Source organism: Ciconia boyciana, chromosome 15 (assembly GCF_034638445.1).
Source record: "Ciconia boyciana chromosome 15, ASM3463844v1, whole genome shotgun sequence".
Classification (NCBI taxonomy): Eukaryota; Metazoa; Chordata; class Aves; order Ciconiiformes; family Ciconiidae; genus Ciconia; species Ciconia boyciana.
In genome coordinates this window covers 9,222,766-9,247,476 of record NC_132948.1, presented here as the reverse complement: position 1 = coordinate 9,247,476, position 24,711 = coordinate 9,222,766, and the positions used below count along the sequence as shown (strand labels likewise).

At 41.1% G+C, this 24,711-nt stretch overlaps 1 protein-coding gene across 4 annotated transcripts in view; it reads left to right on the top strand.

Annotated features, from left to right (window-relative positions):
* The window catches only part of MLXIP (MLX interacting protein), a 54,155-nt gene that overhangs the window by 6,070 nt on the left and 23,374 nt on the right, over nt 1-24,711 (top strand). For all 4 annotated transcript variants that reach the window (XM_072880563.1, XM_072880560.1, XM_072880562.1 and 1 more), the window contains exons 2-5: nt 21,721-21,827; nt 22,180-22,265; nt 23,555-23,644; nt 23,923-23,964. In XM_072880563.1, the coding sequence (XP_072736664.1) occupies nt 21,721-21,827; nt 22,180-22,265; nt 23,555-23,644; nt 23,923-23,964 (325 nt within the window). The remainder of the gene's footprint in view (nt 1-21,720; nt 21,828-22,179; nt 22,266-23,554; nt 23,645-23,922; nt 23,965-24,711) is intronic.

Sequence of the window (24,711 nt, the reverse complement as noted above, 5' to 3'; positions counted from 1 at the left end):
TTCCCCCTACCCATTTTCATTTCTTTCTGGTGAGGGGCAAGAGGAATTAAAGCCAAGAAACCTGAAATTCAGGTCTTAGCTTTACTCATGTTTTTCTGCATGCTCCTTTAGTAGGTCACAGAATCATTCTTGTTTGTTACTCTCCCATGTGGGAAAAATAATTCCATTCTTTTGGAAGGCAGAGTTGATATACAGTCACTTCAGCAGCTGCTTCTCTGTCTGTGTGTCCTAAAGCTATGATTAGTCTTAATCAAACAAAGGGATATCTAGTGGTGCAGCAAGCTGGAAAGTGGTGGGGAGGAATAAAGGGAGCTTTGTAGCCATATTGAGCTGATGGCTGGGCATTTCTGAGATGTCAGAGAGGCATTTTAAATTTGCACAGAAATTGACAGGCTTGCAGTAGAGAGCAACCTCTCCAAGTTGGTATGTCTGAGTGGAATTTTTCCCCTAATAACAGTACTCAGAGATCTATTGCAGAGAAGGAAGAGTTGAGAGGGCAAGGAGTGAGGCCAGAAGTTCACTGAGATTTGGAGTAAAATTAAGAGGACCTTTGAGGAATGCGTTGAATGCATTAGAAGGGCCAAGATAAAGCCACACAGTGGGGTGGATGGTGTTGATAGAGGAGGTCACAGGGATGGAAACAGGAAGAAAAAAAAAGATATTGTGAAGTTCAAGTCAAACAAATGACCTTTCAGCTGACTGGGTGGGTTTGAGCCTGGGTTACAAACTCGCTGAACACGTGTGAGTGAGGAAACGTTCAGCAGCAGGGCTGGACGGAATGGCAGCAAGGAAAGGGAAGTTTCTGAGGTTGATAGTGACGACGTGGAGAAGAAGAGATTGTAGTTATACTCAGAGGAGATCTCATAAAAAGGACAAAAGTGAATGGATAATGATGAGTTGGGGAGGAAAGAGGATGCTGGTGTAGTGCTGTTCAGGGCAGGAGAAATAGGTACGAGAGGGAAGATGATATGGAAAGTAAGGGTAGATGATTGAAGGTGTGGCTGAAGTCAGAGAAGTCCAGCATTTCTTCCCTGTGCTTTGGTCTGTGATGGGAGAGTTAGATAGGAAGCACTTCATAAAGGTGTGCCTGATAAAGGGAGAGAGTAAGCTAGATGGACCCAGATACGGAAGTCATGGATGATCATGCAGTAAAATGGGGGCAGGAGAGCTGGGGTTCCTGCTTTGGCTCTTCTAATGCTGCCTTGCTTCCTTTTGCTGTTGGAGAGAAAGGTTTGTCTTTTTAAAATAAAACAACAACAACAAACAACCTTATCAGTTTAGAAACTTGGACCAGTTTGGGTTTAATCTGGTATTTCATTTTTTAATTAACAGACTTCAGGCTATATGCTTGCTACTTCCTTTCCTTTGTATGCAGAAATTAATTGCATTTACAGTTTTCCTCATCTGTCCTTTGATATTTTAACGTCACTGGCACAAGCAGTCTCTTTAAAGACAAAACTTCTAAGCTACTTCTGAGGAAAAAGACAAGCTTTCTAAACTCTTTGATGGCTATTGAAATATTTTACAGCTTTCATACATTTTCCTTTCACTCTGGGAAGGAAACCTTTAACATGTCTATAAAACAGTTATGAAGATGATTAGGAAAAGTACTTGTTTCAGTTGCCTCCAAAGAAAATAGAGTTGGTTCTTTGTGTTTCAGACAGTGATGGAAAAACCTGAATCTGATTGTTTTTAGTGCAAGCTAGAGTTACACTATTGTCACAGTTTCTGAAGCAGGAAGGCTTGAAAAATGGGATTAGGAAAAGGTAGGTTTTCCATAAATGACTTCTAATGTTCTACTACTAGAATAGAAATTCTAAACATGGTCTCTTCAAAATAATTTTTTGTTTGTTTGCTCAAGTGGGAGTTGGAAGGTCATTTCTGATTGTTTGTTTTGAACGTAAAACACGCTGTCTTGGTGCCATTCATAATGTAATTAATATAGACATCTCTTTGTAAGTAAAGCTGTAATCGCCATCGGAAATGTTCTAGTGTGCATTTGCCACAGCTTATTTACTTTGAGACACAAGCACAAAGCTTTTCACTAGCCCTTAGTTTCTTGGCTTGTTGATCTTAGATAAATCAGTTAACTGCTTTTTCCTCCCTTTCTCCCTTCTAAAAATGACCAAAACAGTCTCAACACTTCAGAGACCCAGATGTGTGTACTGGTCTTTTTCAAAGGGGGAAACAAAGGCATGAAGTTTAGAAGTGGGCTAATATAAGAGTCTAAAAGGAAGCTGTATCAAAGATGACACTTCAGCTACAAACTTAAATAATAAAGGAAGGAAGACAAAATGGAAGAAAGGTTTAGGAGGGGAAGAAGAATAAGATGTGCAGCTTACTGACACCTCTGTTAGAAAAGCTACTGGCCGTTGTAACTGATGAGGAACCCTATAGATGCAAATTACAGGGTAATAAAATCAGGCTGGTATTTTAATGGTAGTCATAATGCTTCTGGAAGGCAGTGTTCTGCTGACTGCCTTTGGCATTCAGTGAACTGCCTGTTGAAAGCACCTGCTCCCTGCGGTGACTGGTCGTTGTGGTTCTGAGAGGCATCATCGCTCTCCTCCTGAAAGGGCTGTGCTTCCCAGTTGCCAAGGAAGCTTGAATAGCTGGAGCATCAGCTCTGGAGTCTGTTGCTGACAGTGGCCTTCTGGGGAGTCTAGAAAACCCTCCTGTTTTTAGAACAATGGGAGCTGTGTTTTTCATAGAGGAGTGTGGATTTTTCACCTGTGGAGAGCTGTTTGGTTGGGCTTGGAAGTCTGAATGGCGTCAGCCTCCTTGGGCTGTCAAATACCTAATTGCCATGTGAGGCATGACCCCTTTCTGCAAGAGAGATTTGTTCAGAAGGTGAACGTGCCACTCCAGTTAGCTGAAGGACCCTGTCTGTTAGAGAACTGTTTTTACTCTGCAAGCACGAATGATGAGGGCTCCTTGTCTGCTTTCCTCCCTCAGCTTGATGTGCTGCAGTTGCTGGACTCTGCCTCACTGTGTTAAATGTGGCGTTGGATTCAGCAGATGTTTGTCTACTCAAACTCCTGTGGGAATAGTGTTTATCTTACTGTCATTTTCATGCATGTGATCGTCCCTTATAGGTCTCTTACAGGTTTAATGCTTCCGAGGAGGGGGTGTTAAGGGACAGTCTGAATGACACCTCGGCCATTCTGTTGCAGTGTGAATGATTGGCTGCAGGGTAGTCACATTCCCTCTCTGTTAAGTGGGTTTCAGTTGTTTGTAGTTGTTTGTACCTTAAGGTATTCAAACTCGGGGTGCTACTTAAGAGCAAGCTCAGCAACAGTTACCTTTGTGAAACACTAGTATTTTTAAAGTTGGGCTCTCCAGCTGTGCCGTCAGATGGATAATAGAAAACAGGATTGGAGAGGACCATAGGAAGCCATCTAGGCCCAAGGCACAGTGAAATGATTCCTTCTCTTGGTCAGTTATCTGGACCATGGCCACCTGGAAGGTACATTAGAGGTACAAAGCCCAGGGTGGTATGAGTGGCTCTCAGAACTGCTTTGTCTCCTCTGAGAGGAGAAACAAAAGGTGACAGGCCAGATGGGAAGGGCCTGCAGACCACCACTTGGATTATCATATAGCAGGGTATTAGTGAAAGAATCTGATTCTCTTTAATTAGTGATATGTAAGTGTGTTTAGGCCAGACCACTGCTGACCTACAGATAACCCTTTTGACATAATATGTTTTGTGACACACCGTGATGCTAGGAAAAGGGTTCAATTGTTTAAGTAGCTAAGCATGCTACTTAATGAATGGAACACTTTTTTTTCTGAAAAGCACAGAAAGATTTTAATGACTTGTTAAATTTTAATGACTTGTTAGCTTTTTGATCCTTGGTTTTGTGTTTGCAGCATAACATTATCTATAACAGTAATGCACAGTTAGAGACTTTCTCATCTCTCTACTTCTCATTTAGCTTACGGTGTAGTGCAAGGAAGCAGTGGATGTAGTCCTTTTTGCTATATTTAATGCCTTTTCTTACTTGAATTTTTTTATATGTGGGAATGTCTTGCTACATACAGAGATAAATACTTTCTTAATATAGTGGGAGATTTCTGGTTTTCCAGAGGAATCTTTATTGCTCATTTATCACACCAGAGCAAGCAGAGGATATCTATCTGTATGGGTGGAGTACATATGTGGTGTTTGTGCTTCTCTTTAATTGCAGATTGACAGTATTTCCCTGTGTGTTCTCTCAGTGATTTGGGAAACAAAGGCCAGAATTTTGGGGGGGCAGTTCAGAGCAGAAATAAAAGAGCTGAGGCTGCTTTCAGCTGAAGGAACAAAGGAAGAAAGCTTGAGAGATCTACCCCCTTTAGTCCATAAAGAGTTATCCTTATACAAGTACAGGGATCTGATGCTTGCTACAGCTTTGTTTCTGCATGAGCGTGACAACGCTTCTTCCATCTCAGTTGGGAGGTGAAAGAGTGGTCCTGTCTTTGCTGGTGTTAGATGGGGTTTACTTGTACTAGGGTTGGCTTGTGAATAAGAACAAGAATTGAAGAGTTGAGCTTTAAGGGTGACCGAGGGGGTAAGGAGAAGATCCAAATAGCCTTGCTTTTGTGTAATATGTCCGCCCTTATTGAGAAAGAGGATTGCCATTATTAGTTTTGGAAGTGAGACAGCAGCTGCATTGTTTATACTTGGGTCTTGCAAATCTGGGGGGAAGGTGGCAGCTTGCAAGTCTGCCCCAATCTGAACCCTCTGTGTGGTATACTTGTGATCCTCTGTGCTGCTTGCCTTCTATGCTGTATCTACCCTTGTATTCTTCCAAAAGAGTCCTGCTTATGTAGATGCTTCAGAGGTAACTGTGTCGAGAGCTCATGTGAACACCAGAGCCTTACTGCCATTAGAACAGTCGTGGTAAATACAGCAGCTTGGTCCTGGGGCTGTGTCCCGCCAGGCTGCGTGCAAGAGGCGTACAAGACTGTTCTGTCCTGAAGAGTTTGTGTTGCATCTTGTACTACTGCTTAGAACCGATCCTCAGAAGCATACATAAACAGGATGAGGCCTTTTCTTTTCACTGATCTGTCCAACAGTGAAGCCTGTTAGTCCTCATATATCAGCAGGGCTTTTTTTTTTTTTAAGTGATATGTCTGCGTAACAAGATCCAAGCAAACACTGCAGAGGCATGAAGGACGTTTTTGCTGCTGGAATCTGTCAAGTTCATTGTTTTCAGAACTCTCTAGCGTGGGATATTTACTCGAAATCCTGGCCTCCATTTCCCTCTGCCACTTTGTTTACTCTCCCTTCCCTCAAGGTCCCCTAGTAATGAGTGCTCTGCCTGCAGCAGTTCAAGGACACATCAACTGAAGTGACCTTGGCCAGCATGGCTATGAGACCTCTAGCAGGGCTGCAGCGAATGCAGTGACTTCTCTATCCAACAGCCAGACCACTTTCCCAGCCCACGTGAGCTAGTTGTCCAAAACACTCTTCTTGTCCACATTGCCCTGTCTGTGTCAGGGGCTTTGTTGCCTTGGCTGAATTCTTACCCAGTGAAATTCTAATGCAGGGCAAGGGTTAGGCTCAGACCATCAAGCCAGGAGTAATAATGATACAGAGCCCAGGCCTGTGTGATGGTGGTGGTGTGTCTTTGGAGCAGCTGGAAGGAAGTGACGCTGGGGTTTCACAGTAGACCTAAAAATAACTTAGGCCCACTGCATTTAGTTACCATCTAGCAACTGTACAGTCGTGTGAATGTGCATGTGAGCCATCATGGGCTATTCTGCTAAATTGTTCTTGCTGCATCTTGCATCCAGATTTTAGGCTGCTGTTAAAATTATTCACTGTTTGTCTTCACTATTGACGCCATTCCCAAAGGGACGGGGACCAAATGGAGCATGAATTGTGGAAGAGCTTTTCAGTTCTTTGTGATTGTTCTTTGAAGTCCATGACTGCTCTTCATTATCTTCTTATTATGCAGACTTTTGCTTTTCGTGCTGTGGTATGACACTTGATGTAGCCTGTGTTAGTTATTGAAAACTATTTCTTTGCAGTGTGTCAGAGATAGAAGTGATCAACAAGGTAAAAAAGGAAAGGCATGCATGTAAAAAGGAAAATTAATTAAAAAAAAAAAGGAAAAAAGGAAATACCTGGGCTGGGGGCCTGGCAGCTGTTAGAGAAGAAGTACCAAACAGAAGAGATCAGTGGAAGATCTTGTTGCATTCCTGATCTGCCAATCAATTGATATAGATATTATCTGCTGCCACATTTTCCAGAGCAAAGAATAATATAATTTGTTATTTTCTAGGATGGTTGGTCTCTGCTCATTCTGGTGAATTTCTGAATGTTTGTATAGAAGCTGTAGCACTGTGAGTAAGCTTATCCATGGCAAGTCAAGCTCTGCTGATAATTGATAATGATGCAGGCAGTGACAACTGCCTGCATCAGGAGAACTTGTCGTATTTGAGAGGCAACACAATGAAGTCCTGGTTCTGCTAAGCTGCTTTGTGGATTCAGGAATGGGCTCTGAAATTTGCTTGTCTGTTAGCAGCACATAAAGGTCTGGATGTTACCTATCATGCTTCGCCTGTTAGCTCATTCTGTACAGTGTCCAGAGAAGGTATAAATGTTTCCCTGTATACATTCAAACTCCTGCACATTAGTATCTGCACACATACTTCAGCTTAGTCCAGCTTTCTATTTGCTTGGTAAACATCTGTCCCTGACAGGATGGCGGTTGAGAGACCTTGAATAGAAAATGTGGTGGTGGCATGCCAGACGTGGGAAAGCATGAAGCAGTGAAAGGGAATGATCTACTTGCTTTTGCTCTTTATAACACAGCTTTTGAGAAAGAAAATTGAGATGAGGGGTTGTAATGGGGGGAACAGGTTAGTGACCTGGGAACACACACAAAAATTATTTTTCTGCATTTGAGGATATGGAACTTTTAGAAAGGAAGGACTAAGTAAAAGGATTTGGATACAGTTGTAAAATACTTAGATCTGCTACAGAGCCAGAGAAGTTCTTTGCATGTTGTTAGCTTATTTGAAATGAACCTAGCATTGGGATGGGAGAACTGACTTGATCAAAGATACAAATATCCTCAAGGAGGAAACTGCGCTTATTTCAGGTAATTAGCAACTATGTTTGACACCTGAAACCTGTTGAAAATAGAAAGCAGATATTGCGAAATAGCCAAGAGCCTGAAGCAATCAATCCAAAAGCTGGGGCATCTGAGTCATTGCAGTAGTCACCACAGCAGCTGTTGTCTATTAAAAATGTCATTATCCCTCCCTTTTCAAAGCAGAGACCTGCCAAATCGATACACATATTCAACTCACCCAGGTATGGGGGGGGGGGAGGTGAGAAGGTGTCTATAAACACAGCAAAAGGAGAAACAATGTAGCTCTTCCAAATAACTTTTAGGGAGTAAGTTAATATAATAGTTAATATAGTTTTCCTTTACAGTTGAGAGGGGCTGGAGGGGGCTGGTTGCTGTGGGCTGGAGGGAGTGTCATACAAACATGCTTGTCCTCTTCTCCAAGCACTGGCTTGTGTCCACTGCTGGAGATGGAGTACTGGGAAAGCTGGACCTTTGGCCCAACCTGTATGGGTGTTCTTACAGCTCTTGCTAAAGCAGGCGAGTTCTGGTGCCAAGTACTAGAGTGAGCTAGACAGCGTTTTAGTATCAGCTGTACAAAAATTCCAGGCAGCACTTTCACTGTTTGCTAACCTTTTTTCGTATAAGTAAGAGGTTTGTGTTTTGCCTTATAAAAATTACAGCTTTAGAGTGCTCTCATTTTATAGCTTTTGCTTGGTACAGAAATGTGTTTTCTTCAGGGCAGCACAGGACAGTATATGCCGGCAGCATTTGGTCTCTGGAAGCTGCAGATAAGGCTGGTTTGTGTTGCTGCATGGCTGCTTTCTGTGATACCAGCCTAGTTCTGTGCTGCTGCCTTCCCTAACCGACTGCCTGAAGGTACTGGATATTCCGCTGTATTGTGAAAGCAGAGAGCCAATATGTTTGTGACTTGAATGACTCTGTGATCTGAGTCGTTCCTCGTATGAGGGGTAATCTGTAATCAAACTGCATGGGAACAAAAGGCATTCCTATGTTCTGGTCTGTCTCTCTTGCTGTGTGAAATAGTTAACCCTTCATAGGAACCATGTGATTAGATTTCACTCATTTACTTTATCAAATCAGCAAATGTTATTGAAGAGCACAGCTCAACTTAGAGACTGAGTAGATGCACAGAAATTTGCAATAAAAGCCAATTCATTACTGTTTCTAATAAAGTTTTCATCTGTGAAGGCTGTTGTTTAGGAGCCCAGCATGCATCCCATCTGTTTTCAGTATCCAGTCATACAAGTAGAACACTCAAATCTCCAGTAAAAATCTTAGCGGAGCTTAAGGAGCCTAAAATTTTTATTAGCAGTTTTTATTAGCACATTAGTAGGCTTGGGGTCTGACCTCTGCATGTGGTGATTATAGGCTATGTGGATATAGCAGGGTTTTTAAAATGGGGAGATGGATCCTAGGCAGTTTAGAGAGATTCCTTCTCTCTGTAGCAATAAACGTGTGAGAAATGTTATTTACCTTTCATTTGAGCATTCTAAGGGATTCTACAAAGTGAAGGTGGTTGCTGGTTTATTTTGATTATGGAACATGGAAAAAACATGTCTCAAAGAAGAGACTTGTGCGAGGGTCATTTAGTGATGGGGTTTTTTGTTTTGTTTGTCATAAGATTCAGGAAAGTGCTGATACTGTCATTTATTTTACTTAGGAAATCACCGCTCGCTTTGGGACATAAACCATCTTGGTCCATTTGAAAATGTGTTCTTGGTAAGGAAAGGGGATAAGTCACTCCAGCTGTGACTTAACTAGTGCATGGGAGAATGGTGTGAGAATTTCTGAACTGTTTTTCTGGTAGATATTTGAACATGGTGGTTACTGTGAGCAAAGGAATGACTTTGTAAGGTTATATTGCAATAAACCCAAGGTCTTTCTCTGACACTCACCACATATAGTGAGATTAAATACTGCTTTATAAAGTTAACTGCTAGGAAGCGTTCGTCAATGTCCTGTGCTGTGGTGAGCGTAACCACCATCATTATAAAGTAACAAACTCTACTCTTCAGCGTGAGCAGAGCCACTTTCCTGAGAACAGGACTGATCTTCTCTCCATCTGTGTGTGGGAACCAGGCATCTCCCTTGGCCTGTCCAATCCTGAATGGGCAGTGGGAGCCATCTGGGAAAAACGTGATGAGGATTGTATGTCGTGAGCATTAGTATGCTCCCCGCCATGTCCCAGTTAATTAACGAAGGATCACTTGCACAAACTTTCCTGCAGTGCTGCAGACAAGTTTCCACAGCTCCTGTTTGAGCTGGTGAAGGTCAGTTTTCCACTATTCATTCTCTGAATGTTCAGCCTTCCTAGGAGGCTGTGGTCTTTGACTGGTGAATCCCAGAGATTCACCAGTTTCACTGCCGTGCTTTGAGCTGTGGCTGGTCCTGTAGCAGGGGCAGGAAGAACTGCTGCTTCACAGGTCTATGTGATGTTCACCTCTAATTGACGGGCTGGTTTTGGTGAAGGCATTGTCAAAGCATTTGTTTGCATTTAGATCCAACAAAGCTCTAAGTAGAGACTTTTCCTGTGAGGTGTGCATGGCCTTTTAGAGGTGCTTTTATTTTATTTTTGTTTTAAACTCCTTTTTTTTTTTTTTTTTTTTCTTTCTCCTCCTTCCAGAGTTAACATAAAACAGACTGGAATGGGTTTTCTCCCTACATAATCTTTCTATGGGATTTTATTTTTTTTTCTCTTTCAGTAGCCTTAGTAGTAACACAACAGTGCCTTTAGTCTACTTCTGTCTTTTGTGTAGTTTCTGGTTCAGCTTTTATGTAAACTTTGAATAAACTGTATGTGCTGCTGCAGTCTTGAGTCTTTAATAACTGAATTTGGTAATAAGTCTGGTGTTTTTCACACTGTAGGGAGTTGGTTGCAGACAGCTGGTATGAAAGCTTTGTTTCACAAGGGAAGAGGTGGGGGAGCGTCTCTTCTTTTTAAAACACTTAAGTTGCTTTCAGAATAAGATCCCTGAAGTCTTCCAGTATATTTATAGGCTTGTAATGTTGTGCAGAGAATGTTACACTATCCTCAGTGGCAGAAGTGCCAGTTTCAGGTTTCTCTGCCTGTTGAGCATGGTAAACAGCTCTGGGTTCCTGTCAGTATGTGCGCTGCTCAGAGAGCTGTGCTGATCTGCCACGCTGATACGGTTTGTTTGGGTTTTTCAGAAGCTCTGCGTGTGAAAAGTCTTTGAACCATAATTTAGGTGCTTAAAACAAGGTCCCAGATCATCACATCTTGATCAGTTTATTAATCTAGGCTAAGGCCTGAACATTCAAAAGGATCCTGACGTGTTCATAGCTCTCTGTACAAAGACGGTCCTTGCCAAAAGCCATCCTTTTAAATGAGAAGGAAGGTGCACTGGACAACCGTATCAGCTCCTGATCATCTGTGTTGGAAAACAGCTCTTTGTAATGAATATTCTGACTCTAAGAAGGTTGATGAAAAGCCAGTGGCAGAAATCAAGTTTTAGGAAGAAGTGGAAAATTTCAAGAGACTGTGAAATAAACGAGTAGGATCACTTCCCTTTATACTGAAGCTGCTCTGAAAATGACACTTCTTTTCACCATGCATGAGAGTGCACAGGAAACTCTTCAAAACCAAGGAAAACTAAATGTATTGATCTGATGTGAATTACTTTGTTGATAAGTTTATCAATACAACGTGTTGATCATCATCATCATCATAACAATTGATAGCAGGAGGAAAATTCCTCTATCTCCTAGCAGAGATTTTGTAAGAAAAGGTCCCAGTAGAACTGATCGTGATATCCTTGTTACGCCAGCTGCAACATTGTTAGATACATAATCCTTTGCCTCACCAAAATCTTCTAAACCTTGTTTGAGCAGCAGGGAGGCAAGATGAAGAGAAGGAAGTGATGGAGAGGAAGGAAGGGGTGCATTGAGTGCGGTGGCTGTTTTTGAAAAAGGAAGCATGCAGTGGGGAGGGAGCTGAAAAAAAGCTGTTGGTAAAGATGATGCAGCAAAGAAAATCTGGTAACTCTCACAGCCCTCAATGCTGCTGATCACAGTGTTAGTTACTGGTGCATCATTGCGTATTACAAAGTCGCAAGGTATGTTAAAGCTGATGTTTGTCTTCTGCTCCTTTCAGGCAAAGAATGGAGCATGTGTTTCCTAAGTGAAAGTTCTCAAGCTGGTTGTCTTAAAAATAGTTTTGACAACTTTGTGAATGATGCTGGATACTCAATTTTCTGGTCATTCTGGCCCAGGGCACAACACTGAGCTACACGAACCTTGCAATCCTAGCACCAGAGAGAAGGGGAACTGGAGAGGGGGTTGGATTTGAAGTTTAGCATCTCTAGTAGCTTGACTTCAATACTTGGCCCACAGCTTGCGGGTGGAGAACAGCTGTCTGGCATTCTGTGAGCAGGTTTCATGCTTACTGCTTTAAATACAGAGATAACATGATCATTTTGTTACAAGGGTGAGTCCTTTAGAACACAAGGCATTAAGCTGCACTGCAGAAAACATTAAAAAGAACTGACTTTCCACCCTCTTACCCAGCAATTACTGTAGGCAACACTGGTAGCACCTCCTGTTCTTAAAGTTGCTCACTAATACTTAATCTGTAACTGTATTTTTGGTTGTTTTAACTGTTTGATCTGAACTTTCCCGTGTCTGAGCCTATGTTTTTTGGATGAGAAGTTGTTCAAAGTGGTTTAGTCTGTTCCGTTAATAAAGCTGAAACAAAATGTATTGCCCATATTAAAAAAAAAAAAAAGAAGAAATCAAAGAAGTTCCAGTCATTTTTCAAAGATTATATCGCCCTAAGGATTGGAGCAGGGCCTTGAAATTTGGTGAGGAGGTGGCCCATGTTCGAGTGGAGTGCTCTGTCCTGCAAAACTGTTTTTAAACTTGGTGAAATTATAATTTTCTAAGAAACTGGAGATAGCAGCTAGTCAAAGCAGTGACCGTAGAGGTGGTCAGAGCGTCAACTGGAGGTCCTTCTGGCATGGTGAGAGATCAGGAAAGGGAACTGGATGCAGTTTTGCAAGCAAATGCAGGCATGTCATCTCATGTTGGCCAGATCAGAGAAGTGGATAATTAAATGTTAATAGCTCTATGCCTCGATTTCCCACCTGCAAAATGAGGGTGAAAGCACCGTAGAAAAGCTTGTGAGGAATTCGTTAAGATTTAGTAATAATCTATAAATCTAGGCATGAGCACTGAAAAGCAACAGCATGAGAGGCCACCGATGAAAGTGTTAAATATTCAGGATGTGCTGCATACCATCTATTCTGTACACGGAGGCTTAGGATATGGACACATTGCTTGTGATCCTATAATAAAGGCTTTTCATAATAAGAAATGTGCAAAGATACCGACATATAAATTCAGATGCTTCCTGCCTTTTGTAGTGACTGTGTATACTACCATCATTTTCCTTTTATGTAGGATTTAATTCAATATTAAACATGCATTGGTGTTCACTTCCAACTGAGATTTGAACTCCCCTGTATAGAGTATGTGCTAAATTTATAAAGCGTAGGTTGAAGCCCATGCTTAAAGCACTAGTTCTTACCTCAAAGGAACATATTTTTTTTTTAACAGAATACTTAGAAATTGTGATCTTCACTTTGTATGCTTTCCAAGTCTATATCTAATCTGCCAGGAAAATAAATGACAGATTGTGTCTCTTAACATTTTATACCAGAATAGAAGCTTTGGGTTGCAGTGTTTGTTTAAACAAAAATCAGAACAATTTCCTATGGAGTTTATTTTTTAAATAATAGTCCTGTATTACTGCAAAAGCTCTGTAACTCTCTTAATTGTAAGATTTTTAACTACTGACAATGTTTACAATGATGCTTTCTTCTAAAGGAAGGTTTGAGGAGACCTGACGTTTTTACCCATGCTGATATCTGACCAACAGATGTGTTCGTAGCAGACCCCAGAAATAGTTTAGAAAATATGAGTGTTTTAATGTTTATTTGTAAACAGAAAAAACTTCCACCACAGAGATAAAAATGGATTCTATGTTGTCTTGAATTCTCTAGCCAAGTGGGAGAAAAATTAAGACTGTTTTCTTCTGTCTTTTTCATTGACCAAACACAAGTTGAGAAACAGCAATGCCAAATAAAATGATAATGCAGGTGCAGGGCAGCTTACTTCTTACAGTGTTACCTTTATACCATTTTCATACTGAGCATATTAAAATATTTCATAAATTATTCTGTCATGCTGGGAAATTCACCAAGAGCTGGGGAATGTGTAAATTGAGATATGTAAACCTAATCCTTGCTGAAACTTACTCTTGCTAGTAGCATTTCTAGTATGGGGCGTGTGGCTGGGATATGATCGGCTGGCGTTCTGTCGTCGCTTTGCCACTGACACCCTTTGTGGCCATGGGCAACTGCTCTCCATCCTGGTATTTTAGATTTGGGCAAATGAAAGTAGTGGTGCTTGCTTCTGACCCTAGATCTCAAAGCATTGTGTAAGTTCTGTACGTTAGTGTATTTTTTCATGATGGTATCTCTGGTAGTTCTTTGAAGAAGGTCTTGATTTTTGACAGTTGAAATATGTGATATTTTATAAAGTTTTAATGTTTATAGAGTTACAAAGTACATTACTTTTGTAGATGGGCAAATTTAAGTACAGCAGGGCTCAAGGAGAGGTTTTGCTTGAGAGTTAGCAGTGATAGATTGTGATGATGAGGCCCCTTTCTCAGCCTTTTGACTGAAATATTAGTGACATTACTTGTGAAGCTTTTTCAGTTTTCTTGCTGTTTCAGTTCTGTAGTAAAGTGAGTAAGTGTTGGACAAATGTCTGAAAAGCAGGAACATTTCTAGAAATATCCTTTGATTTCTGACTGGAAATGAGAAACCGTCTAAATATTCAGAGTCTTTAAATAGACACTGGCTGAAGGACACTATAGCCTCCAAGTCTCCTTGATATTTGTACTGTTCTTTGTGTTCCCCTTCACCCTGTGCTGCTTCAGCGCTCTTTTCACCCTTTCATAACTTGCATGAAACCTGCTTCTGTTGAAAGCATTTCTCCAGTGGTCCTTCCCACTGTCTGCAAGCCTTCCTCTTCATATAGCAGATGTTGGCCACGTTATGTTTGGCTAAAACTATGTGAAACTCCTTTCCTTGATTGACGTAATGGTGGTATGAAAGGCTGTCAGCGTAGATGTGATAATACTCTCAAAACATGAGTTTTTCAGCTCTTGCTGAGGAGGCTGCAGTACGTTGCCTTGGCAAACACAGATCTGCTGGTATAAGCCAGGGTAGTGCTCAGCATGCCACAACACTTACCGGGTCCATTTGTGAGTTGCCAGTGTAGACGTGGTCTTTATCAGAGCAAGAGCCCAGATGCTGCGAACCTTCATTTATACAAATTGGGTTAAACTTCTAAACTTTGCTTAAAATAATGTTCAATTTGTAAAATAAATAAATGAAGTGCATCATAGTGCATTCGTTGGGGCAGGAATGTTTGTTTCTGGTGTATAACTGATCTTTTACTTTCGTGTTCCTTTTCAGGAGGTGCGTACCTCAGCCTGCCTGGGTGAAATCAGTCTAGATAACATGTTCCTTGGCAGGTGTTGCAATTCCAATTTGCCAGGGGATAACTTTGATTTTTATTTTTTATTTTTCTAACACTTCTTAATATAGAATGCTCATGATAGAGGAGAAATGTTTGTCCGTTCTAGTATCTCTGTCTTCAAGACTGAAGTATTGTTTTTAAAAGGAGATGAATCAAACAGTAGGGAGGGTTTGGTGGTTTTAAAATGGTTGATGTAACTAAAGCACAAAGCTCCCTACTGTCGTTTGTGGTGCATGGGCAATATAACATCCTTCCATGAACCTGGAGTCCCCTGCTGCGGGAGGATTTCAGGTAAGGAGGATGAACTAGTTAACCAAGAAAATGCGCTGCCCTAATACTTGCTTTTAAAATGAGCTCTGTCTGGGATTAGTATCCTAGGGCTGCAGCTGGGATTAACTTTGTAGGTACGAATAGTAAGATGCTAAAGCGTGGCCTCCTTGCAAGTCCTACAGACATTCACTCAGTGTAGAAATGTTTTTGTTTCACTTGCCTGCCTCTTTGCTCCAGCACACAATGCATATAATCTGATTCTCTGAATGAACCTTTGTTTGGGGAAATACTGTTAGTTTTGGCTCTTGGAGAGCTGAGCTGACAGGCCCAACTCCCCAACAAAAGAGATTGGAGATTAAAAAACAAACTAAAACCACACCCTCAAAAACAAAAAGCTGGGGAGAGGCCAAAAAGTTTCTTTTCTGTGTTGCTGAAAAAGCTAATCTATTTAGCTACTGTAATATCAAATCAGATTTTTTTCTATTGCTTAAATTAAGAGCCTCATTACCATCACCTTCAATAAAGGGAAAAATCTTTGTCCACCTCAAAAGATTGCATGATTGCAGTGGGGGGAAGGAAGCACAGAGGAAGTGGGTTTTGAGGCAGGAGTTAACAAAGGGCAAAAAAGAGGTCTTTGAGGACAAGGGCAGTGGGGATCCGTTAACGAAACAGGAAAACACAGTACATTTCTGTAGCTCATTCCTGTAAGCTGAATTTACAAAGTTCAGGTTTGAAAACAAAATAATTTGCTTACAGCTGTAGTATGCAAGACTCCTGTGATCTGTATGAGAAGTGATTCCTGCAGGTCTGCAGTAGCTGCTTTTCAAGGTATCTTTGCTGTGTTTGCTGAGAAATATATATTTGGGCAGCAGGGTCAGGCCTGTGGAATCTGAGCCGTGGCGCTCAGAGGTTTATGTTTAAATTCCATGTACGATAGATCTAGGCCAGGTGCTATCCGAGTGCAAAAGAAAAAAATAACTTCTCCTGAGCTAGAGAGCCAACTCTAGCCAGAGATCTTCCTTGTCCCTACATATCAAAACAAGTGAAAGATGAGAGGGTGGAAATGAGGGTTTTACATGCAGAGTTTGGCAGTATGTCAAAAAAAAAAAAAAAAAAAAAGTCCCACTTCTAGTGCTGTCACTCACACACTTCATAGCCATGGGCATATAATTCAGTCTCACTGTTTCCTTATTTTTAAGCAAGAGATCATGCATTTCTTACCTCACAGGGTATTTTAAAGATCTCTTATTTTGTGCAGCATTTAGTTCACTATAGTCGCAAGATAGCTTGCCAGCTGAAATTCCTTGCTCAGCAGCATTTACATGTCATGGTGTGGAGAATGAACTTAATTTTTTTCTGAATGGGGGAAGGGGATTTTTCGGTCTGGTATTTACAGCAAAGTCTTCCCTATTGTCTTCTATTAGAAAAGGATTTGAAACATAATGCTATGGTACTGTTTTGACCGTTTCTGAGGTAGATAAAAAATGGGGAACTGCAAGTTGAATCAGAAACAGCTTAATAAAGCACTTGAGCTGTATTAAAAACCATAAGTTCTACTGTACTATGCTATATAGTTTCCATTTAATCAACATGTATTCAAACCACCTATTAAAAGGAGGTTATGTAAGCTGACCGGACCAGCCTTCTGAGACTGTCTTGTTTTGGGTGGAATTTATCTTAATATTTAAAACTCTCCTTCTCTGCCCCTTCAGTGCTTTTTGTAGAAATCAGTGTTTCTTAAAATGCTAGGATTTCTTAATGCTAGTTAGTAATGAACAAACCCCCAAACTTCTGGGTTTGCACACAGATAAATGTGCATTTCTGTCCAAATCCAGAGGGTGGTTGTGTCACGTGGTTTTATGCTGACCGAAGTCCATCTTAAAATCCTCTGATTTAAGGGAGGAGAACAGGGGATTCTTCTGGTTTGAGTCATCTTATATCAGAGCTTGGTCATGCTTCTACTGATGTCAGCAGGAGCTTTTCCATTGAGTTTGAGCACATGGTTTTTCAGTGTTACAGAGAGCTACTGGTTTAAATTTGAAGTCATCCTAACAGCTGTGAATGGCATCTCAGGTGCCCCATACCTGTTAAGGAAGAAGGTCACCCATTTGCCTTGTCCCTGCTGAGTCAAAAGCATCACTAAAATATCCTGTAAGATCATTTGTTAACTGCTCTTCTAGATAATATTTGTTAGCCATACACTTAAAATGCTGTTCAAAGCTAATCACCAGTGGAAGGCAACCCTTTAACATACAGTCTTTAAAAAAAAAATTGTGGAGACGACAATGGGAGAACCCTCCATAGGTGCTGTTTGTCTGTGTGTGCCTGAAATGCTTTATTTCGGCTGTTATTAACATAGAAGAAAATGATGAGATTCTCAGAGGTAAAACTTTGTGTAAAAATGGACATTGCCAGGGTAAAATCTGCTTTGTACCATGTTAGAATACATACCTTCTCCCTAATTACATTTCAGTTGATTGAAGAAAAATTTAAAAATCAAACGTGTCTAAGGGAATCGGTCACGTTCTCACAATGGATGTCTGTTTCTTATACTTTGCTGCAAATCTCGTGATGTTTGAAGGTTTGTAATTGTTTTTAAAACACAGCTGCTTTCACTGGAATTTTAAAAATAGAGAGTGTTGTGTCACACTGACAGATCAGTGCTGCATTATCTGTCTGCCTGCTTGCTTCTCAGTTGCCTGAGGTAGTTCCTGAGCTGGGAAAAAGTATGTAAAAAAAACTTGGGAATGGACTTCAGCCTCTCTTGGCATACGCAGGACTCATAGGTGAAAGCTGCAGCATATGGAAGTCGCAGCCTTGATTGTCTGCAGCTTCTCTTCTGAAAACACTGTGACTCCTCCAAACCACGTCGGACCCCCTGTGTCCAAAGGGAATTCCAGCTCTGTTGCCTGTTCAACTGAAGCTTTTTTAGTTGGTTTGCTATGATCAAATCACTTGAGAACATTTGGTCTCAGGAGGTGGAGATTTCTACATGGGAGACTGAACTGAGCTGCTGGAATGTGTTGCACATTATCCACCAGATGGTTTTCAGCCACTTTGATTTGATCTGTTTGATAGTGATGAAGACATGAAAGTCACATATTCTTCCAGCATTGCTTACATGAGCTGGCACATCCTGGGTAGCACAGGCTGTGCTTCTGGCAGCAACGACCTCTGCAGAATGCAACTGAGAGCCTAGTTCCCTCGGCGCTCCTCTCCTTGGGCACCATCTGTGCAGCACCAACATCCTCTAGGTCATGCCACTGGCTGGTGTGGATGCAGCTGTCCCGGCTTGTGCCATGGAGTATTTGGTCCAAGCCTCCCTTGGGAGGCTTCCCTCCTCCCCTCTTTGGAACCAGCACCCCTGCAGAGTTGCAGCAGCCATTGTAGAAAGAGCGAGGACCACGTGTGCACTGACATTTTATGCTTGCAGGTACATTGTGATGGTCTAGCTGGTCAGCAAGTTGCTCTGCATTTCTTGTAGGAGTTGGCGTGGTCTTAGGAGACAGGGAGCTGGCAGGAGCAGCAGCCAGTGGGTGTCTCCATTTGTTTTTTATTGTTGTTGTTTTGCTGCTTTAAAATCTGAAGATCGGTTTCAGTTAGGCAGCTGCTCTCAGTCACAGTGTTGTGTAAAGTAATTGACTTTCCATTGACTTTGAAATTTGGAATAGTGTCTAAATATTGTTGTCAACTTCATGCTGATTCTTCTCCACTGAGGCTAAAGTCATTTCACTTATGACCTCAAGCTGGACTTGTGCTTTGCTCCCATGGGAACTAAAAATAATAATTATTTTAAGAATAGGTTCTTAATCACTTCCTTCTTTTGATGCACTATTTTTGTTTAGCATTTTGTAAGAATGTAATAGAAAATGTTTTAAACTATTTGTGTTTTAATTCCAGTTTTAATTGGCTCTTTGAAGATGCAAGGAGTGTACAAGAATTAATTGCAGTTCCTTTAATTTTTTTTAATTTTATTTTTTAGAAAAGCATTTTTTGTTGTTATTCTGAGTGAAGATTATTAGAGTTTTGTTGCTTTGGCAAACTGTCCAGTCACACAGAGCTACGAAGAGATGAACATTAAGTTGACAGATTTCTTAGTCAAAGGCATGTGGGCATTTTGTCAGTGTTGGTGATGCATCAACATGTTAATCTCCTGTCTCCAAACTGTTAATGTACGTATGAGAAACAGAAAAAGATGTGCTTAAATCTGGGTTTAGAAGGAATGATAAGACAAGATAGGCAATGATTTTGTGGCAGAGCTGGCTGTGCAGTGAACACTGTGAAGATGATGAGATAGTTTGCAGACATGGGAAAAATATTAAACAGATGGAGAACCACAGTCTGCCCTGACCCACAGCAGCTGGATGACAATGAGATAAAGTACTTAATTTGGAGGTCTTTCCATAAACTGAAAGAGTCTTGGACCTCAGAAGTGGGGTTTTGGGAGGTGTATTTCAAAGAGTGGCATATGGGTGCTCTGGCAAAAAAAAAAAAAAAATCCAGAAGGGCTTTCCTAGACATCAGTGAGCATGCAAAGTGGGGTTGTACTGAGTGTCTTAGAGCCCAGCTACAGAGAATAAAACAAGTACATTAATAATTGTTTTTCCTGTTCCTCACTAATAGTTTACATGGTTCAGTATTACTTCCAGTCAGTGAAGTTGCTTGCTCCAGCAAGTCTACTTGCCTTAGAGGGAGCCAATGTTCTATTTTGTGTACCAAATTTTGTTTGTACTTTATTTCTTCTCAAGCACCAGAGTTCCAAAGGCTGCAGCAGAGCCTTATAGCATAGTATAGAGGGCTCAGCATACAGCATACACTTTGAAGGGGCAGCTGGGCATGGATCGTGGTGAACACAGGACTCACAAGCTTGTCACTTATCTGCTCTCTTGCTGCTGTGTGGTGTCCCTTATGCAGTTGATATCTGGTCTCTACACCCACTTCCCTGTGCATACAAAAGCATAACAGTTTATTTTTAAAGAGGATAAGGAGAAAAAAAAAATCTTTTTACTGTTGGGCAACAGCTTACCTGATGGTGATTTACCCTATTGCTACAACTGGCATTATGCATAGTAGTAAAATTGAAAGAGCAGAGCTGGCTTTTCTTTACCTGTCTCTTGGCTGAGGTCTGCAATTTGCTTATCTGTTACCGTCACAGTTGTGGGAATACCTGAGTGGTAACAGAAGCTGTGGTGCTAGCAAGGGAGTAAAGAAATGGTGAGCCAAATAATTGAAGAAAGTGGTAGTTTAATATCCTACTATTGGCAGCTCTGGCATTCTGGCTTCTTTTGCATAGGCTGTGAGGACTTTTTACTTGTTTATAGTATTACAAATTTTCTTACAAGTTTTCTTTAAAAAGAGCTGCTATCAAGAAGTTTCCCAGACCAAGTAGGAAACTGGGAATCAGCAGTTCTCCAGCTTCAGGCCTGCCTCTGCATGGCCTTGGGCAAGCCAAGGGAAGTGCCTGGCACATCTGTAGGGTGTACTTCCTATTCTCACAGTGATTTTAGAGCTTAAATGTGAAACAGGGACTTTAAAGGAAGAATAATTCAGCTCTTTGAGTTCATTTGTACTGAATGTGTGATAGCAAATATACAGTGCCCTAGCACAGGCCAGTACATCTCTCTCCAGTGCCACTGCAATTTGTGGTAGAAGTCAATCCTGATTGACCAGGTGCTGGGTGATCTTTTCTGAGAGAGCAAAGTGTTTGGAGGTGACATTGCCCCTGTCACTCATTTGTGTACTCTTCACTCCAGAAGACCTTAACCATGCTCAGAATGTTTCAGGATGAACCTGTTGCCTTTGCATGTGTTGTCGTATTGATTGTGGTTTGTATTGCTGGTCCACTTCCGTTGTAGCAAGGATGCACAAACAGCACAAGGAGATGTAAACTAGGAAGATGTATGGCTAAAACCACAAAAAATGAGAGGGAGAACCTGGGATAGGCACAACACCTATACTTCAATCTGTGGCTTGAAATGTACTACATTATGAATATATGCTACTTCCTCTGCTCTGTCAGTAGTATGGATTAATGATTCATAAAGGTGTGTTTTAAGGGCTGGGTAGTTTTGTGTTTATACAGTGCTTACTGGCGTCCCTGTTGCTTCTTCCTTTTTCCTTCCATCTCCCTCCCACCTCCCAAGATTGTTCATATGTAAGCCATTTCTCTTTCCAGCCTTTCCTTTCCTTGGAGAAAAGTTACTATTTCTAGCCTGTTGGTGATCCTTTGTGCCCAGCTGTATTGACCAGCATTGTAGAATTGGTGGGTGATGGTTTTTCTTGGGCCAGAACTGGCGTTTCATTCTTCATTTCCAGTGTTACCAGCCTGGAAAATTGAATGGAACTGTAGAAATGAACTTGTGTTGACTTCATCCAGTTCCTCAGCAAAATCAAGCCAAAACTATATGTGGCCAAACATGCAAAAACCTCTAGGCCAGGTTTTGGGCTTAATTTTAAGCAATCTTGTTCTCAGTTGATGGAAGCTTATGGGCTGGCATTTGAGAAGTTGGGATACTGGCAAGGAGAAAAGTGTGAGTAAAACAAGTTTCAGTCCTGCTGAAGATACTTGTGACAGTTGTTAGCAGGCAGATGAGAACATGAAGGAGTCTTGAAAACTGGACTCGTCTCTGGCACCTAGATCAGTAAGCTGTGGACAGCGTATGGCAAAAGTTGTCACTGGCCAAGCGTGGCTTGTTGTACTTCTTTCTGTTGACAGTTTGGCAGCTTTAGGGGGATGCTTTGTCTTGAAAGGAGTGGGAAGAGGAAAACAAAGTAGAATGATTTGCTGTCTGTTTTGTTTCAGTGGAAAACTGGTTTCACCAAAATGGAAAAATTTTAAAGGCTTGAAACTTCAGTGGAGAGATAAAATCCGTCTCAATAACGCCATCTGGAGGGCATGGTCCATGCAGTGTAAGTATCATGCTCGTTGTGTCACTTGCTATAAAATATTTTCCAGAGACATATATGTAAGAAGCAAGAGAATTGGAATTACTGTCTAGTGAAAAGCTCAAAAAATCTGCTGAAGGCCCAGATGTCTCAGGGGCTGTCACGGCAGTGCCTTTGGATCAGTGCTTTCTTAGACATGTCCACACAGAGGCTGTACTGAGCGGTCCAAGCACAGCCTGAGATTTCCCCATTTACTGTTGACTATCTGGAAGGAATCCTGGCTAGATTTTTTTTTTCCACATCTTGCTGTTGAAGTGACAGGGCTCTCTGCAGAGCCTGCATGTGCTGAGCACTCAGATTTTCATGCTTGTTTCAGACCTGGAGAAGCGCAAGAATCCAGTGTGCCATTTTGTGACTCCACTGGATGGCTCTGTTGATGTAGATGAACATCGTCGGCCAGAGGTACGTAAAACCTGAGGAACAGACTAATGAGCTCTAGAGTTTATAACAAGATTTTCTTGTCCACTAGATATGAGAGCAGCATAGCAATTCTTTGCTCTGATGTCTTTATTTAGAAGGAACCATTAATATAAAGCAGGTGTGCTGTTGAACCCATTTTTATAAGTTTATCATATTGAGATGATCAGGGTGCAACCAGAAGGACATTTATTATCTATGTAACTTATGTCTATGTTCTAGTTTAGTGAAACATAAGTCACAGAAGTGCAATTTGAATAGTTAAGATTTTGACAGCCACTGCTCTCTTCTGGCTGGAGATTGCTGAAGTCACTGGGAAATTAGTGACGACTGTTTCCAGGATTGAATCTAAGTGACTCTGTGAGAATTTTCTCTATTTAATTGATGAGGTGTGATTTCTAGACAACAAGCAATTTCTTTTTCTCTGTCAAGGTAACCTCACAAAAAGAGCAAATATGAGTTTGCGTACTTTCATTTTTGTGCTCTTGTAAACATAAATGAAAACTAACATCTGCCCTCTGGCTCCTTGCAGAAAACCAGTGAAGCAATATGTGGTTCTCTCTATGCTGCATAACTCTAGAATAATTTATAACTCAGAGGAGTTCCAGATGAGTTTGTGGAACTGTCTCAGGTTTTTGAAAGAACAGTGTTGATGTTTGTGTTGAAAGATGAACCTCAAACACAAGAAAGTTGTGTTAAGGCTCTCATTAGTCTGCTGTCCCCAACTTAACACACTGCTATCTGTGATACATTAAAGACCCACATCGTTCTGATCCTTTTGTTGCTATTAGCATGTGGCCTGCAAGGTCACGCTTCTCCCTTAGCTGGGCATCAGATTCTATTGCTTTGTGTAATTCTTAACAGCTTTTGTGTATGTGTGTGCATGTTCATGTAACCTTGTGAAATTCTCTTTGCCTGTTTTCTGCAGAACAGGGTATTGTATGCTTTATACGTTATATTTTAGTAAATTCATTTTAAAGGGTTTTTTTTGCCATTTCTTAACTATTGGTTATGGTTGAGCTGATGTGGGAGATGCTAACAGTGCAGTCAGACGTCATCTCTGTTTATTGTGGGGAAAGATGAAGTTAGTACTGTCAGATTTGCTCTGTGATAGCTGAACTCAGGGACAGCGTGGGCTGCTGATACATGAGCTCAAACAGAATTAGCATGCTTTCTTTTGCATTTTTTCTGCCTGAATATTTGCTTGGAAATTTATTGAACATTCAGCCATTATGTGATTCCATGTAATTCGTGGTATGTGTTTGTGTTCTCAGGCCATTGCAACAGAAGGGGAATACTGGAAACGAAGAATTGAAATAGTCATCAGGGAATACCACAAGTGGAGAACATACTTCAAGAAAAGGGTCTGTTGGTTTACACAGTGAAAGTAGCTTACTTGAATTTGATCAGTATGTTGTTGCTTTTTGAGTTTTGATGTCACTTTTGCTAGCATGCAGGAATACTTAAAACAAATTATAAGCTAGTACAGGCATACTCATCTGATTAGTCCCACTTAACTAAAAATTATTGTGCAGAGACTAATTGTGCATGATTGGATCTTAAAAGTTTTGCAACATCAGGTCTTCTACTGGCATATGCAGGACCTATTCTGACTTTAACGTGTTTTGTTCTCCTTTTGCAGTTACAGAAACATAAAGATGAAGATCTTTCAAGTTTGGTCAGGGTAGGTAATACTGTTGATAAGTGGCAGCATTTATGCTTGTAGAAGCTGCAATAAGTAACAAAGCTGTAACGTGCAGTAGCTTGCATTGATTAAAATCTAAAGACAAGCATCTTGCTTAAGCCTTAATTAAGGTTAGACACCTTAATGTTTCTGTGCCTTAGAGAGCAATGTAAGACTTGTAGCTTCAGTTGGATGGAGGAGAGCTTGAATGTAAAGTGCTGTGACAGAAGAAATGAGAATTAGTATTGGGTGCCCAGAAAGATAAATCTCTTTGAGGGCTGGCACATTGTTTCATCTTGTTACTGAATTGTAGCTGGCACTACTGCCTTGCTTGTGTAACTGGATCTGTGAAGATGTGTGTGCTACATGTTGCAGATCTTCCTGCTGCCCACAACATGGGCAAATAATGTGCCAGGATCCTAAAAAAGGCAAAATGTTTAAAGGAACAATGGTATCACCATTTAGTATGCCCCTTAAAGCCATCAAACCTATTTTGGGCATATAAACGGATGATCAGAAGCACTGTTCTGTTGGTTTGTTTTTTTTTTTCCTTTTTGGAGCTAAGCATAAATCTGTGTCTGTTCCAGTTTCACAAAACTGTCAGCTGTTTTGGCCATGAGCTCCAATGCACCATCGTGGTATGTTGGTGTAGTTGCAGCTGCATGTTGGCTCAGCCACAAGAACCTGACTGTGTGTGCTTTTAGTCTGCAGCAAATGCAAGGCAATGCAATTTAGCTTGGCCTGTAG